We start from the raw sequence: 18572 nt of genomic DNA on the forward strand, positions 1-18572 counted from the left end.
TGTCATACTATTACTTCAGAATATAATAGCCAGAAAGGACTTGTAGAAGCCGTGTTATGGAGGAGGCTTTAAAATGAAACTGGTCAACAGTACACTGTAGGAAAACATGTACAAAATGTGATACAGGAAGGAATCCTGCTCCTGGCGGTGGGGTGGGCTGGCTGAATTAATAGGTCTTTTTACTTGCGGGAGGGGGGTGGGGTGGGGATAAGTCCCTTTCATGAAGACGAGTTTGTGATAGGCTTTTTAAAAGCTTTTTTTTCCCCCCTTTCTTCCATGAATATAACTGGCACTCGGGAATTAAAAAATGGATGTCATATTAACAATACAGTGCTGCACTTGACAAAGTATGATATTTTTTCTGGTTCAGTTAGTCCTCAGTAATAAAACATGAGAGTAATACCACACAATGGTTGACACCTGTCCTGAAACTGTTACAGTGCTTGGTAAGTGCTGCCAAAAAGTCTAAAAATAAAACTTCCCTCCCTTGCCTCCCCTCCCCCTCCATCAGTGATTGCAGTTTGGATTTTCTGAGGTCTATTAAGGAGGCAAATAAACTTTCACGTAAAATGTGAGTTATGACTTGCCTTTTGATCTGGAAACTTATTAATGCACACAATAGCAATATGAAAGCGCTGAAATATAGCTTTGTGTGCATTGCACTCTTTGGAAAATTTCTTTCCACTTTCCCTTTTTTCAAGGTAAGAAAATAGATGTTTTGTCAAGTGTCTTGTCCCGTACTTGTGCCTCTCTTGATAGACACAGTTTTATTTATGTTTGAACATTAAAGTCAGTGATGCTAATCAGTTTACAACAGTATACTTGTTTACTTCTTAAGCTGAAATTTATTGGGCAGTTTTTTTCCTTTTTCTGTAGGTAGGAGACAACCTGAAGTTTGAGTGCAAATTTTTTTATTTTTTTAAATGCAATGGAAGTCCCAAACTCACCATTCAAAAACTCATCTAATTAATATGAGAACCAGAGTATGGTACTTGCCCCGTTTGTGTGGTCAAGTCAGTATTTGATGTATAAAGCACTGAGAAAACACGTGTACAGTTTGCCTGTGGTAAGCGTGACTATTCTGACCTTTTTGCTTCCGTATCTTAAAGTATTTCTTTGTTTGTGTTTAACAACAGGGCAGTCCAATGGATCCAATGGTCATGAAGAGACCTCAGTTGTATGGCATGGGCAATAACCCTCACTCTCAGACGCAGCAGAGCAGCCCCTACCCAGGGCAGTCCTACGGCCCTCCTGGCCCCCAGCGCTATCCCGTGGGAATGCAGGGCCGAGCCCCGGCAGCCATGGGAGGAATGCAGTATCCACAGCAACAGGTTTGTGGAGGATTTTTCTGTGTTGCTTTGGTTTCCCTTCTCTTCCCTTCTGACACTGTGGTAATACAGAGGGTGCAAGGAAAAAAAAACAAAAACAACCAAACCAAAACCATCAGAAATTGTTATTTCTCGTGCAGAAGGAGGGTGAAGGACTGTTTTAAAAGTAAATATATTTTGTTGGCAGCGTGAATGTTTTCTGAAACCCCATACAGTCAGAAAAGAGTTTAGTTTGTTGCTGGTATCTTTTTGGAGAGAGAAGTATGTCAAAAGCCATTGGTTTTTTTTTTTTTTTCCAGTTGACATCATTTAGACTTGTATATTTTTTTGGTTGCTTTGTTGTTTTGTTTTGGTTTTTTTTTTTTTAATTCTCTTTTTCTCTGGCTTAGATACCTTTAAATGTAAGATGAAAACCTAGAGCTGACATCAGTGCCGCAAGACTAGTGTTGTCCAGTGCATACACAAGTATTACATATTTATATTGGCTGTTTGTTTTTGTGGTGGTTTGTTGTTTTTTCTTCCCCCCTCTCTCTCCTTTTGGTAGGAGCATGTAGCTTTTCCTATTTTTTTTTTTGCCTTTACCAACTCTTTAAAGTCAGGATTTTTTTTTTTTTTTTTTTTTTATATCAGAGGACACAGAAATGAAAGAATCTCCTTTTATCTATTTGGATTTCACTGTTGATGGTGGCCTCTTCTTCCCTTTTCCTACCCTTTTAAAGAAGGTCAATTCCAACCTTCATACCATATACTAAGGAAGATACAGTGGTTTTTTAGAGGGGGTGGATAAACCAAGGTTATTGAGAAGTTGTGTTTTACTAATTTGTTTGGTTTGGTTTTTTTTTAATTAGGAATGTGAGTGCAGGCAATGGGAGCTCTATACTTTGTTGTGAGCACAACAGAGTAATAACTTGATCATTAATGAGAAAGAACATTTGTTTTGTGCATCTGACCAGTTGCAGATTAGCTTTTTTAATGTAATTTATTGTTACAAACAGACAATAAAAGAAAATTTTGGACTACTTGGCAGATGGGTGCCTGGCTAATTCTTGTTACCACCCATCCACCAGGACAGGATATTAATCAGGTGGTTAATTAAATAATAGTTTCAAATATAGTAGTTGGGTAAATAGTACCATTATCAACAGTCTTCATTTTTATTCTTTTCTGTTGTTAAATAGATGCTTACTTGTAAGGAAGAGACCGTTCAGTTTGGAAATATCGAACAATGTATTTGGTTGCTACATTCAGACAGCAAAGCATTTTGTCAGTCATAAAAGTAGGAGAAATTGAAAAAAGGAGGCTTTATTTTTCTCTGTGTGGCTGTAGCCAAAATGAAGTTATTAAAACATATTTTTAATTTTAAAATGAGTTATTCTGTGTTATGTGGAGATGAGTGTTGAATTTTCACTTCATTTGCTAATTGCTTGATAATTGTAAATTACCCGTCAGCAGGCAGTGACCTGGCACAGTGATTGGCTGCCGGCCCTATCTGTCTTCTCACAGCATTAATATAATTGGCTGAGCAGCAGCACAGTTCTGAGCACTAATGCTCTTTGGGGAAAAAGTGAGAGGATAATTATGACATTGAATTTTTATTGAACGGACATCACCACCTAGGCATGATTTTGTTTTGGACAGCCTCCAAAGCTTCGTGTGTTTGGTTTGTGAACCTCTAATGATCTGAATCCAGTTCTTTTCATATTGCTCATATATTACCACCTTTCTACAAAGGATTAAAATGCAGGAATGCAGGTTTGTAAATTGAATTGCCAACTTACCAGCTGAGTGGTAAGTTGTCTTTGGCACAGGATGCCACAGTTTGATTCCTGGCTGGATTTTTACTCCTGTGACATGAATATTAAATAAGGAGAGCCTAGCTATGCTTGTTAAAATTGGCTGTGTAGCATGTACCTACTTCTAGATATAATATATATGAAATAAATAATATTGCTAGAAGTTTCAGAAGATGAATCTCAGTACTTTCTGGAAATTGGAGTCCTTTACAGTGTCACACTGAATTTTATCAAAAGCGCAGGGCACTTCCGAAAACTTGATTGGTTAAAAAATACGGGGCCTTAAACACATACAGTGCTCGGATTTAAGTATTGTGCAGAGAGAGCATTGGGTAGGTGGATTATGAGGGTGGAAGTGCCACACTATAGGAAGAGTGGGAAACATCAATGGGAGAGTTTGTTCTTATTTGAAATTATAGTCTGCTGTTGCCCAAAGATAGCCGAAGGTGTCAGTTCTGTTTCCTTGGATGAAATGAGCAGGCTTTTTGTTAGACTGTGAAGATTTTTGAATTTTGAAGAAGACCTTGGAATGTTAAGTCTGGCTCTTTGTCAGCAAGTGTTGCGGCTTGAGGTTAGAACTATGGGACTTGACAGATTTTAACTTGCAGGCTCTGCTGCAGGATGCTGCAAATGAAGAAATAAAGATGAAAAACAACGCCCTAAAGATCCAGCTAAAATTAATGGAAATGGTAGAAATTAAGATAATTGCCTAGATGTAGGTAGCTGGTCTGTGTCATATTGCAGCAGAGTGTAGTGTGTTCCAGCCTGCAGTCCAGAGGTGGAAGAGCTTGCTTGTAAGAAGGGAGGCCTCTGGCATAAGCAGTGAAAGATTAAAGAGGATAAAAAATATGGAATGTTATCAGGTGCAGTCATTCTACGTATCTGCAGCATGGGTGTCAAGCCTAGCCTGCTAACCTGTTGAAAAAGTGGTATCTACCTAATGCTGCATATATTCTCTTACAACTGCTGTTTGGTCTAGGCATGCTTGATACCAAACAAGAAGGTGCAAATAAAACCCCAGATTTTCTTAACTTTCTGTGTGGAAATGGCAGAATGTTGAAGAGAGTACAGAAAGTATGGGTTATGTTCTGTGACATGGCTGCAAAGGGTGCTGTGAAGAGAGAAACCAGACCTCCTAAGCTTTTTAACTTAGAACTCATCTCTCATGTGTTACAATGATGAGCCCCAGAACAAAACACTAAGCCTTATGTAAGGGGCAAAATTTGAAATGCAGACAATCTTTTTGTGTTACTAATATAACTAAAGATAAAGGGATTGAGATATATAGCAGGCATGTAGGAAAGAAAGGTAAAACTGTGATGAAGCTAATGGTAATCTGAGGTTTTCTCTTTCTTCTCCAACGCTTGACAACAGAGATCCAGATTTATCATGTGAAGAGTTGCGACAAAATGCTAAGCAATTTGAAGAATGCTGCAGCATTTTGTCAAATTTTAAGGGCATGTCCAGTTAACTCAGTGTGAGTTAAACATATAAAGCGTTTGGACTGATTTGGGTAAATTTGTCTTAATGGATTAGGAGATTAAAAATCAAATTATTCTGCACCTGTATAAAAGGGGCAGTAATAAGAAAGGAAGGTGTTACTAAAAGACTCATAATTTATAGGGTTGCAGACTTGACAGTTTATGTCCCTTTTGTCAGTAGGCATAAATATGTATGGTGAATGAATTACTTGCAAAGAGATTTTTATGTTGTCAGGAAACTTTTGGGGTTTTGTCTCTTTCCTGTCCTCTTTCAGTGGGAGGGGAGGGGACGGGAACTAGGCAAGGGAAAGCTGGGAGCAAGATGACCTGTTTATATGTTGTCAGCTTTCAACATGATTGAAACAAAAGTTGCAACAAGGCCAGTGTTTGCATCCCAAGGTTTTAAAATGCTGGTCTTGCATGTAAATCTTAATACTGCTATCCCATCATCTCATGTACTCTTTCCTGGTTTGCATAGGATAAATGTAATTTTAGAGTTATTAGCACTCCTTACACAGGACTTCAGGGAGATCGCAGTATGTATGTAAAAACAGAAAGCAGGACAACGTACTTTCAGGTTTAACTTCCAGTTTCTAATCTCTTAGATGTTTCTTGGAATTACGAAGTGATGATGTCAAAATTGAAAATCCTAACATCCAGGGATACTTAGCACCTGCAAACTTCAGGCTTGATTTTGCATTACATTTCACTATAGTGTGAGTAATAAGATCTGATTATAAAGACAATAATTTCTTTTTCATTTAACTTCTTCCCCCACCCCTTTTGGACCTCAAGCAAGCAAGTGATGATGCCCTGATCATCTGGCTTTGATTCGATTGCCCTGTCAAAGTGTTTCTGTGCTTTAGTGCTGTGTGTTGTAGGAAAGCCTTCTGCTACTTTGTAAAAATATTTTTGCTAAAACTAGAAATATCTCAGAGTACCTATTACAAGAAGGTGGGTTTTTTGTTTGTTTTTTTTTTTTTCCTACCATGGTGTTGCTTTTTCATGTTAATAGCATGTAATACTTTAGTTTGTGCTGAATTCCATCAAGCTTAAAAATCGGGTCCTTGAAATAAATACCCATGTATACCCTAATAACCCAGGTTTTGGAAGTTTTCAGCAAAGTCTGAAGGCTTGGATTTATGAATATATTTGAAAGAATTGAATGGTGTGATGTGCCTGTTTAATCAGATGATCATTGCCTAATTGATTTTTTTTTTAGGATGCATTAAAATGCCTTGTGTACTTGATGGACTGGAACAACAACTTATTGTGTAAATAGGATTGTGTTGCTATAATGCACGGTAAATTCTTTATGAAAGATAGGTGCGTGGATATGTACAATAGCTGTTCCTAATAGCTGTTTAAAATGGAGTTTTTCAGTACTTTTTCATTTCAGTACTGAGCATGCAGTTGTCTTAATGCCTTGAGCCTGCTTGCAGCAAGTCAGTTATGAGGCTTGAGTCTCAGTCTATCCTTTCTGCCTTTTTTGCTATAGAAGTATTATAAGATGAAAGGGTGCTAATCACTTGTCCCTTTAACATTTTTTACATTCTTGATTTGCAAATTAAAAAATAAATATTCAGAGAAACTTCTTTTTTCCCTTTTTTTAATGTACAGATTATTTTGAGGCTCAAGGAAAATATGCTGGGTTTTTTTTTTTTTTTTGGAGTCATATGTGGCAGGTTTCAGCTTGGAGTAACTTTTTTTTAAAGGGGCAGAGAAGTTGTAAAACCTCTGGGAATGTGCAGCAAAGATTTATTGTAATGGAAACTGCAAGTCAACCAGAACTATAGCAGCACCAATGTGATTACCTCATTTAGGAAAGGGTTTACAATGCTCGTATTGGGTAATGTCCCGGATTGGAAATGTCAAATTTACGCCAAGGAAATCAATTGGCTGCTGGCTTGGCAGGTGGAGTTTTAAAGCTAGCAAACACCAATGTGTTTACTACTGGGTGGCTGGTTTTGTGTGTGTTACCTTCTGAAATCATTTTAGTTCTAGAAGATTGAAGTATGCCAAGAAAGTGAGGCTTACTGTCATGTTTTGCTCTGAACCATTAACTTAAAATGTGGTGCATTCATACAGCAAATACTAGTCGAGTGATACGTTTGTTGTCTTCTGTGTGTATAATTGCCCTCACCAGCTAGAGAATATTGAATAGATTGCAGGTTTTTGTGGTCTTAAGCAGCTTTTAGCATAGTTGATGTTGGTATTGGTTAAGGGAGCAGACACAGAAAATAAGCAGCGTTTTCATTTCTTAGCTTATTTATTTTGCAAGAACAGAGAATGAATCAATATGATTGAATCTCAAAAACAACCAGCAGAGGACAAAACATCGAGATGTGTTGCTTTTTCAAAAAGATTGATAGGCGCACTTCATATGCACACATAAAAAGGGATTGTGAAGCTTTGATCAGCATGTGCTTCAGAAGTATGTTTTTCCAGGTTTTTGTTTGATTTACCTTGCGTTTTTTTGGGGGGGTTATTTTTCTTTTGTTTGGAGGGGGTGTGTGTGTTTTATTTGGGGTTTTTGTTTGTATTGTTTATTGTTTTGCTTTTTTTTGTGGGCATTTATTTGGACCTCTCACTAGTATATTATGGACCTTCTTAGTAATTCCTGGAAAGCAGAAAGGTTGAAACTCTTAAAGATGAATCTTTTCCCAGTTTCCTCTTCTATTAAAAACATGTAAATACTTTAAATTAAAATAATTCCACAGTAAAATTTTATTTGAATGATTTATCTGCCATCCTGTTGAACTGCTGTAAACTTCCAGCAAAAAAAAGCTCAATAAAGTAAGTAGAAGAAATACTTCCTGGAGAGTGTAAAGTTTGAATCCTTCCTCTTATGAATTAGAAAAAGGGATGAGAAGTCACAGCTATTTGTCTTCCTTGTAAGGTCATCTTTAAGAATGGATCTTTTGATAGCCAAGTGTTAATAATTGCAAAAAAAGTTGCTGCTCTTTGTCATGTAAAGAAATGGAATTTTTAAACTTCAGATTTGGGAAAATGCTAAATACTGTGCTTGTACAGACTGTAGGAAAATGTTTAGCGTGGTTCTTTCTTTTGGGTATACTAAGCCTCATTGACTAAATTGAAAAAAAGGCTGCTTCTTTAGTTCATGGCAGGATAAGGCTTTATGTTGTATTGTCTCCTTTAGAATTATCCCTTCTATTGAGTGTAATTCACTCTATAGAGGGAGGTGAGCACAGATTACAGATAATCACAGAATCAAATTTGACATAAGTTTGGGGTCTTTATGGTAGCTTAGCTCTTCATCTTAATGCTGGTCATCTGAGATTGTTTACCAAAGAAAATCCCTAAAGTAGCAGAATTGCATTATTATGGTAAATAGAAACATTTCAGTAGCCTCTATCATTTCTTTGAAACTGTGTGGAAAAAATGTAGGTTGAAAAGGAAAAAGAGCTGATCCTTCAGCTGGTGAGGGAAAGCTTGGAAATGAGGCAGGGTCGACATTTTTATCTGTTCAATTACCATGTACTGATGTTCAGTAAATGCTAATTTTTACATCCATCCTGGAGTAAATGTCAGTCTACATTTGTATAGAACGTGCGTAAGAATCATCAACGTACTATGCCAAATAAAATGTATCTTTGTTACTGCTAAATGATTGTGCTTCAGTTGGAATATTTAATAGCTATAATCACACTTGTTATTCTGCTTGGGAAGTGGGGGCATGAGAGGAAAACATGCAAACCCTATGTGTTGGTGTTCTGAAAAAGGTTGCTGTTAAGGAAGCAGCAGTTACCTTGTTGAGAACTTCGTTTGCTAGCAGGATTAGCTGTCAGTCTACACTGGAGTTAGGCAGGAAATAGATTTGGGTGATCAGAAGTGGAGAACAGAGGGCTATTTGCTTCACTAAGAAGATACAAAATCATTTACTTACAAACAGCTCATTTTACATGGCAGCAGGAGACATGGGTTTATTTACATTTGAAGTAAAATAAGCATTTTGCTTTAAGAAAAGGCTGCTGCATTACTCTATTCAACAGCTGCCATATGATGACTGTGCCAGGAGGGTGTTAAAGTATAGGTAAAGAATAATGAACTGTTACTCCTAATATTATAGTCAGTTTTCTGTTAAACAGTAGTTTTCTGTTAATAATATTCATCAAAGAATAATCGACACTTCAAAATACTGAAGTGACATCCAGACCCATCATGCACATGCACGTTAAGATTTTTGTAACCATACTTTCTGTAATGTCCCTGGGGGCCAACTCGGCAATTTTTTGGAAGTCTTGGTATACCCAGTTTCTCAGAAGATACTATCAATTGTCTGTAAATTTGAACTTATTCAGAGGAAGCAAGGGAGGAAATTGAGTTTGCTTTTTTTAAAAAAGGGAGTGTGTTTCCCACAGCTGAAAATAGGGCTGAAGATAAGGATGTGAAACCTGCCTGAAATCAGTGGGAAATTTGCTGTGACTTTAGTGGAGCTACAGTTTCACTTGGGGGCCATGTTGTTGAGGTTGCATGACTTTAGTTGATAGCAACATAGGCAGAATCAGCCCTCTAAGTCAATTGAAGAGAATCTCAGAATGAGACAGGTCAGTACACTTAAGTTTGGTGACACTGGGACAGAGTCAGGTAGCTTTCTTCTTGGAACAGTAGTCCTTTCAAGAAATATCTGATGTTTCAGTAGCTCAAGATTAGACTCCTGTTGCTACCAGCAGCTCTTTGTTTTTTTTTTTAAAACTAAGATTTGTGTTAGATTTAGTTTCAGCAAAACTTAAGTAAAAATTAGCTTTACAGTAGCATACTAAGTACTGCAAAAAATCAAAAGCATTTTCCACACCTTTTTATGTAGTCAGTCTTAAATGACATGGGTCCCATGCAGTATAATAAAAGCTTGGCTCAGTGACCTGCTTCAGTTTTGTATGTTTTATCACCTAAAACATTAAGACTTTGTGGGAGCAGATGAGTTATAAAATCTTTAAAAACCCCCAAATCTTCAATAAGTTTAAGACTATTAACATTCTTTATACGTCATTTTTTCTAAAACTCATGTTTGTTTGTATATTGCATTGCTCCTTATAACTATACTAACTGGGCGCATATAAAGATCCTAATGTAAATACTTGAAGCATTTGGTGTGTTGTTGTTTTTCAAGATGGATGAAAGAAAGATTTAAGAACTTAAGGAATAAATTAAAGCTACAGCTCGTTTAATTTTTGTAGGCTTTTATTCTTCTGCTACCTTGTGTGACCCTGTTTTTGGGTGCTTCTCTGGTACTTGTACTTATTCATTGCTTTGCCTAAAATTAGAACAAATGTGTTGAATGCTTGTATCCTTGCTGATAAGTATTTGATCTCTGAATCTTACAATGTCTTTTGGGGGTGGGTAAGAGGAGGAAGGAGAAAATCAGTGTCTATTTTTTTTCTTTGTACACTCCATCCTTTTTCCTGCTCTTCTGAACACTGTTAGGAATGCTTTTGTATTTGTGTGTTAAGAACAAGACACGTAACAGGTAATAAACAGTTTATTGACTGGACAATATTAGAAAGCATATTTGAATCTTGTATTCGACTGCACCTTTCGAAAGTGAGTGGATTTGTCTTTGGTATATACTTCAAAGGGACAAATTACACTTGCTGTTAGTTTGTTTCGCAGAACAGTGATGAAGAGATTTCTGCGTATTTCTTGGCAAACTGTAATACAACTTCTCGTTTGAGAAGAGAGTCCAATCAAAATAAACAAGGTTTATATAGCCACTTAGGGAAGATGTTGTTTTAATTGTAGAAGTAGCATTAGTTATCTTGAGTCTATGTACGTATGTGTGTTTCACAGGCCATGTTGGCAAATACATGTTTTACAGGACAGGTTAGCGCAACCCCCTTGTTCTTTTCACAGGATTGTCTCTCTCAGTCCGAACTGTTTCGTGCTGTCCATGTGGTGCTCAGTGAAAACAAACATGTACGAGTTGGTGCAAAGAGCAGATAGAGCCTGTGCATGGAGGAAGCAGGCAGGGCTGCTCAGCACAGACCTCTGCTCGGAGCTCCTCCTGCCCCTTCCGAGTAACGCCACTGCTCACCTCTGCTGTCCCTCCGAACTCTCCCAGCTGGCAGTGCTGAAAAATTGGCACGTGCTTTGACTCTTCTGCCATACTGGAGGACAGATGCAAATTGACTGGTTTGTGTTTTTTTTCATTGGTTTCATTTTATTGCCGGTTGGCAAAGCTGAAGAAAATCAGAGGCCAAGATATCCCCCTGCAGATTTGGGAAGTGTGTACTTAATAGATTTACGGCCCTTTTACATTTGGAAAGTTGTTCTAGGGAAGAAACTATTATTTCTAAAATGAACCTTCAGTTCTGCAGAAAACGATACTTTAGACCTTGCGTTCACCAAGGAATAAATTGTACCTGATGTTGGAGAGCAGGCAGGTGGGTTTTCAGTCCTCCAAGGTGATGCTGTGAGAAATCCCATGTATCCTTCTCGAATTGAAGATTGTTTTATGACCTGAGTAAATTTGTAGTCTTGAAGCAAGTAGTGAAGGGTAGATTCAGTAAATGCCAAGACTGTGTAGGTACTTCGCCTTTCTTTTTTTATTTCATACATTACAAGAAAAATAATGTTTTCTAATATTGCTTTAGGCCTGTAACGCAGGGGTTACAAGAGGAGCATAACCGCAAAACGTAATTGAAGAATATCCAGGAAAAGATCAGATATACTTTGGGTGTAGGCTTTTCTTTCTTCTTTCTCTCTCGTGTTCTGTCATCCCATTTTTGTCTTTCACATGTAGAACTGACTAAAAATATGTTCCTATTCTTGGTGTGCATTAAGATCCTGTATAGCAGAATAAAAACCTGACTAAATATCAGAACCCTGTGTACGTGTGAGTTGCTGTGTTTTTACTGGAATTGCTTTAGACTCACTTGCAGGAACTCTGAAACTTCTGCTTTCTGTAAAGCTGGTTTAAAAAAAAATTTTTTTTTTAGCCCAGAGGATAAAATTAGTTATTGTAATGAAACCTGGTTGTAAAGCAGTTGTTTATAAGAATGTGGAAAGATGCACGCTGCGTGTAGTGTTCTGCTTAGTGGAGAAAACATGTTTTTACTTGAAAAGTATTTTTTATACATGGACCCGATTGCATGTATTCCACTTCCAGCCGTAAGCAGGAATGACTGTGTCCTGAATCCTTTCAGGTAATAAATTTAAGTGTCCTCAAGATTTTATAAATATTTGCTGAAAGAAAGGACAACACACTTTGGCACTTGTTTATCCCGTAGTAATGAAATGCTGCAAACGATAGCTTTTTTTATTGCATTGTGGTTTTGTTCGGTACTTTTTACTGTCTCAGAGATGCAAAATTTCACAAATTATTTGGCATTTTCAGTACCATCTCTGAAAAAGGGGGCTGCAAAGTCTTAAATAATAGAGTTTGGTAAAAAGGCATGGAAAGGAGCCTGGGACTAGTAGAGGAGCAGTATCAGCAGTGCTAGCACTGATTGTACAAGGAATGATCATGTACTTCCTGCGTGTCAATAGAAATGCAGGAGAGCACCTTTCTTGACACAGGGGTTGCTGAAACATCAGTACTGTCTTTTTTTTGTAATACCCCTGTGGATGTTTTTGCACAAAGTGGTATCTGTCAGAGCTTGAAATATTCTTGCACAGTTCCCTTTGAACAGGTAGCACAGGACAAGTTCTAGCACATAGCTGCTTGACATGGGGCTGCCTACCGTGGGGAAGGAATGCCTTGCTTACATACATCTGAGTTGATGAGCTAAGAACTTTGCCGGTCATTTTGCCAATTACACACTGGGCTGTAAATAATTACTGAACTTCCATTTTGAATCCCAGCTTTTTTCTTATTTTTTCTTTTTTTCTTTTTTTTTTCTCCCCCACTGAAGGGAGACAATAGCAGTGGGAAACACTGAGGATGCTATAACAGTTTGTGATTAGCCTGGAGATATTTTTACAGTGAATCTAACATAAATCTGCACCTTTTTATTGCTACGCTGTCTTTGGTTTTGGAATGCAATATTTGCTCTCCTTGTATTGCTTTCAGTAGTACTGTTCATCTAGTAATGCACGTGGTGTGGAGTATGTCGTATTACAATTGAAAACAAATATTGTGAATGGCTTACCTAAAAGATGCAATAAGAATACTAAGACTTAATATATTCTTTAAAGAGATGCCTTTTCTTTGTTATTTTCATACACTTGGCAAGAGATTTTAGCTGATATTTGAACAGTGGTTGAAAAAAGCGCAGTCTTGTTTTCACGCACTTGCTGGAGTTCTTTATCTATGCTGTTAACATCTTGTTTTGGAAGTGGCGATATTCAGACACTGGAATGTGATATGCTGTGAAAATCCCAATTGTGCTGAAAAAGGCAGAATGAATTGGGCGATAGGGCCCCTTGAAAGGATGTGAATTCACTTTTGTCCCATAATTTTTCCTGCGGTTGAAGGCAGTGTAAGTGCTTATTGGAGCAAGCAACATACAACAGTATATTTGTGTGCAGATGCCTTGAGGGATTTTTCTTGTCTTTTTTTCCTTAGGATTCCCTGTCTTGGGGCAACTTTCTCTGTTTAGCTGCAGGTGAAATGAGCCTTGCAAATATATTTGTCAGCTGAGGCAGAGGTGTACACCTTTGCCCTTATCGCTACGTTAATATTGCTAGTTAAACTATTTGCTTATGGAAGAGTAAGTGAATAATGGAAGCCTGAAACCTTGTTCTGGATAGAGCTGCTCTGGATGCTTGGTCAGTCTTCTGTTTGTCCTCCCTTCTGGGTGGGGAAACTGTATTGCTGGGGGGCTCCCTTTGAAAACCCTCTTTGTGTTCAGGAAGGCCACCACTAGCCATTAGCTCTGCTGTTGGTTGACATGATATTTAGTGAAATTTGCCTAAGGTTGTGCTGTTGATGTCAGTTTTGCTCTTATGGCTGCAGTTTCCAACTGGAGGCACAGGAGGCTTCCCATTCAGTGGGGAGCGCTGCCTTCACAGGCAGTGGGAGAGGCTGCCAGCCCTTCCTGCGGCGACCTGTCCCTTCGCGGGGTTAGAGGAAAACTGCAGTGGTTATGAGCTGATCTGTCTCAAAGGTCTCCCGTCTGCTTGTGAGATAGTAGAGGTAAACGTAGTGCTGTGGAAAAGTCTCGACCTGTATTACAAAAAGTACATCTTGATGCAGCAGTCATTTGGATGGAGGTATGTTTTGATAACTGTTGAGAAAAAGAGTTACCATGTGAAAATCAGTGTGCACATGCAAATCTTAAAAATAATGTTGGTTATCATTCTCCTGAATGAAGCTGGTGATGGTATGTGACTGAGCACTGCAGTTTAGTGTCTTTGCCTGGACTTGACTCCTTGTCATACCTTCGGATACCCTGCACTACCACTAATTTAGAATATGATACTTCTTGAAACCATACTGCACATGGAAGCAGCATGGCTTCTTTTTTCTGATATAGAACAAAATGACAGACTATCTCAGAAATTTCAAGGTAGCAGAAATAAGTGGAGTAAATCCATGCTGTGGGATTGGAGGACTTTGGAGCTGTGATGCTTGAATTGCTCCACTGGCCAGAAAATACATCTTGACAGGCTTTTTCTGACCTAAAGAAAGGAAGGTATGGCTCATACTCTTGAGGCTGCTGAGACTCCCAGAAAACGATGACCAAGGGACATTTCCAAGTCTCAGAACTTTCCATGAGATAGAAGAAAACCCACCTTTTCCATTTAGTGCAAGAAACCCAGCACCCCCCTCTTCCCCTTCCCCTGTCCCCCAGCCACGTTCAGCTGTCCTGTCAGTCAGCTTTGGTGGAAGAATTCACATCAGTAAGGTAGGATTTTGATGCTAGTTGCCAGGAGGCAGAAGCTTTTTAAAAGCCTCTTTATCCAGTTGATGTGCTCAAAAAGCCTTCCTTCCTGATAAGCAGGACAGAAACAAAGATCCTGGAAGTGACCCACTAGTAGGGTGAATAATTCAGTGTAGAAAGCTGTTGGGGTTTTGGAGAAGCTGGTTATTGTCTGTGAAGGGAAGGGAGCGTGTTCTTTGGCTGGGCTCCCTCTAGTAGCCGGAGAAGCGATTTGCTGGGGTTCACTTTGGCTTGGGTGGGTGGAAGAGCTCTGAGCCGGGGCAGTGGGGGTAAGATTACAGGAACACGTAAGCACACGTTGAAATTTAAATCATGGTTTTGTGAACAGAAGTGATCAAGGTACCCAGACATGACAGGAGGGAGGAAGAAAACCCCCAAACCTATTTAATTGCCTACACTCTAATGCTGGCAGCCAGGGTAATAAACAAGAGGAGCTGAAATTTCTCATTTACGATTATAACATGTACTTGGTATTACTTGAAATCTAGTGGGAAGGTTCACAGGATTGGAATGTTAAAATAAATGGCTATAACCTATTTAGAGAGAATTGAATGGGTAGAAGGGGAGGGGAAGTGGTACTCTATATCAAGAGCAGTATTATGTATTTCTGAATCACTGAGTACTCAAAAGCAAATGATCTTAAATGCTTCTGAGTTACTGTCCTGGCAGAGAAGGCAGGAGATGAGGGTACTAGCTAGTACCCGCTAAATACCACTGACATAAAGTAGAAGCAGGATGATGAGCCCTTTAAGAATGTTATTTGCGCTGAGGAGGGGGTGGGGGGAACAGGGACTGACCACCTTCTGCTGCCAGTATTGAAACCCATATGAATTTCTGTTAAAAACTGTGTGTGTAAATGCAGGAGACAAATTGTTTGGAAAAGCATTGTATCTGACGCTTGAGTAATTCAGAGGCAGATGAAGAACTGGTCACAGAAGTAAATTAGTGTTTTTAAGTTATAAGGACTGTAGCTTGATTTAACTAAGTTGTATGCAGAAAGAATTGAGCTCAAATAAGCAACAACATAAAATCTATAGCCATGGATGCATATAGATTGATAGATAGATATATTGTGTGTGCATACAAACATGTGTCTGTTACTTTCAGAGGGACAGCAACACACAGATGGGAATGGTCATAAGCTAAATGGGTTTGGAGGAATTTTCTTCTACAGATGATGCTTGGAAATGGCTTTAAGGTTTTTTACTAAATGAATAATTGAGGGAAAACTTAATTCTCTCCTGCTGTTTCTGTCTTCAGCATATCTGTCAGAATTTTAGAACTAGAAGCTTCTTGAAGCTATTTCTTGTTTTGTATAATAAGGATCTTTTGAATGTGGATCAAGTTTATTTTGAAGTGGTTTCTTTAACTAACGAAGACCTGTTTTAAAAGGAGTCAAATTCCTTCAACTATAAATGACCACTAATTGTGAATTAAAAAAGTGATCTGGTAAGAAAGAAATGTTCTGTTTACCATTTTTCTAATGTAATAAGCATGTTAAATTTAGTAGCTGAAAAAATACTTGTCTAAGTACATAATTGCTTAAATAAGTGTGTGTGGACATTTAAATACATTTTTCTGGCTAGCAAAAAGACTTGCCAAGCGTAGTGCAAAAGCTAGAGCTAATAATAAGACAAAGTAGAATTGTTACCCATCAGTGAGACTAAACCTTTCTTTAAAATAATAACAAAAAAAAAAAAGCAAGACAAGATTAAAATACATTACTCGTACCAGGTTTTCCTGCTTGCCAATTTAAATGAAGATAAGACCAGACTCATATACAATAGTTTGATTTGAATAAATCCACTGTAATCTAGGAACTAAAATGCAGGTCTCACTTACGGGATATCGCTTTCTTCTGGTAAAGCAGTGACAGAGAAAGCTTTGAAGGTCATGGTAGATAATCAGTTGAGTGCAAGTTCCTTGTGCAATCCTGCAGTTTAAAAGCATTAATATGATATTTGGCTGAGTAAAAGAAAGTGATACTGGAAAACTGAATCTGGTTTTTGGTCCCTCAAAATGGCTAGTGGAGATGGAGCTCAGATAAGAATTAGGATGGCTGCAGTGAACTGGAGAATGTGGTCCACATTGTAGAATGTGGAATGGTAAGAATTCCCAAGAACTGAATAACCTTTTAGGTTAAAAGGAGGTGATGCAGGTCTCTTGGCCTGAATCTGTATATAACTGAATATGTGGAACAGAAATGTTAAAGAATAATTTTTCAGTTCAGTGTGCAGGTATACAGCATGGGCTATACTTTCACAGACAAGGAAGGCACACTGGCTGGAGAACTGTGGCCACGTGTGGATGACACGTAAGGCTTGCAGTCTCCTTCAAGTGTTGCAGAATATCTTCAAACAATAAAAATAACCCTAAGATCTGAAAACTAACTTGGTCTTCAAAGTATAGAGTGACATGAATGTGAAATCACTTTCCTTCTGCATTATTGCAATCAGAGTATTTGTTTTTCTTTCTCTAGTGAATCTCATGTTCCAAGAATGTGGTCAATTTATTAAACCTGTAGTACATTGTTATGCCTTCAGAAACTAGGAACTTTAATTACTAAAAATAATGTAATGTTCTTAATTTTGCAAAAGTGAGTGCTTTTTGTGGAGACGGGTTCTTTGCGCCTGAGATGTTTGCCATTGGGCAAGTTAATTTAAAATGCATGTAGAAGGTATGAAAACGCCTTCTGGAGATGGAAGGCATTCTTACTTCTTCTAAAACACCCCAGGTAAACCGTAAGAGTTCAGAAGACACAGAAATGCTATTTTTTGTCTCGCTTGGAATCATGAGCAGGGTAATAACTGCATCCTCCAGAAAAAACTTACTTTCAAGACAGCAGCAAGCTGGGAGGACAGTCTGTGGGCTGCCGTGGTCTCCGCAGCGTGGGCAAGTGTGGTTGCACTAACCAACCATAGCTTGTGGGGGGGAATTCTGAACAGGATGGGGTACACACAGGTTTTTCTCCTGAATTTGACTTGGTCTAGTTCCGTAAAGCCCATTTAAACTGTGAAGCTCTTCTTTTTTTTTTTCTTTTTTCTTTTTTTTTTTTTGAGCTGTTCTTTTTTTCTTTCCCAAATGTGTCCCACTGAAGATCATTGAGAGTTTCTCCAAGGAGGGAGGCCAGGCATGGACTTGTAGGTTTTACTGCGTTTGCATGAGGCACTTCTGGAGAATGATTTTTGCATTTTTTGTGTTGGTTAGCCATCTGTTTTGCTTCTCACTATTTGTTGTGAAATCAAAAATGTACAAATAAAGAAAAGCTTACCTTACCAAATTTCTATGCAAGAATTTGTGCAAGTGTGTGCATACTAAACACTCCTCTGTATCTGTTCTTCTCTGTCTTGGTGTGCTTTGGCAGTAAGGGTCTTAATACTGTTAGAGTAACAGCTTACTTTCCAAAATTGACCACAAGGAAGCAAGTTAAACAAATTCATAAAACTATACAGTAGATTAAGCTGACTTAATCATATCAATTTAGTGTAGTTCTATTAATAGCTAATAAATGGCTTTATATTTTTTTAATGCCTGGGAGCCGTGTTACAATATACTCAAGTTATTATTTCAAATAATAACCTCTAGTTCTTCTAGACAATGAATAGACAGTTATTACTAGTTTTTATGTAAAATATAACTCTTCACTTTAGAACTTTCTGGGGTATTTTGGAGAATAAATTAAACTTAATACACAATTTGTTACAATTTTATATGTAAGTTTTGCTTTTAATAGTTCAGTCTTTCAGATTTCTGTAAACCTAATAAAAACGTAACTGTAGTTATATATTTATGATAATTTCATTTTTGTGTGCTTTTAGTAATGCATGTATACTACATACTAATGAGCAAATGAGATAACACATTAGAGTTGGAATATAGAAAGAGTCCTGGTAATTAGGATGCTTGGGTACAAGTTTTGACTCTGCTGCTGAACTGTCATGCTAATTTATTATAAAATGCATGATACTTGCAAATAAATGATAAAATACCTACCTGGTGCTGCATATTCAGTAGCGCTTTATCCACATAGTGTTTGTTGAGCAGAAATCATGTTCTTGCAAAATAAGGAAGTGAAATCCAAGTTTTAAATGTGCTGGAGTTCTAGCATGCTTTGAACAAATATGCTCT

General features: G+C 37.9%; 1 protein-coding gene across 10 annotated transcripts in view; it reads left to right on the plus strand.

Annotated features, from left to right (window-relative positions):
* Positions 1 to 18572, plus strand: part of ARID1B (AT-rich interaction domain 1B) — a 337909-nt gene that overhangs the window by 32604 nt on the left and 286733 nt on the right. For all 10 annotated transcript variants that reach the window (XM_069787075.1, XM_069787078.1, XM_069787072.1 and 7 more), the window contains exon 2: positions 1137 to 1331. In XM_069787075.1, the coding sequence (XP_069643176.1) occupies positions 1137 to 1331 (195 nt within the window). The remainder of the gene's footprint in view (positions 1 to 1136; positions 1332 to 18572) is intronic.

Source organism: Haliaeetus albicilla, chromosome 7 (genome assembly GCF_947461875.1).
Source record: "Haliaeetus albicilla chromosome 7, bHalAlb1.1, whole genome shotgun sequence".
Taxonomy (NCBI): Eukaryota; Metazoa; Chordata; class Aves; order Accipitriformes; family Accipitridae; genus Haliaeetus; species Haliaeetus albicilla.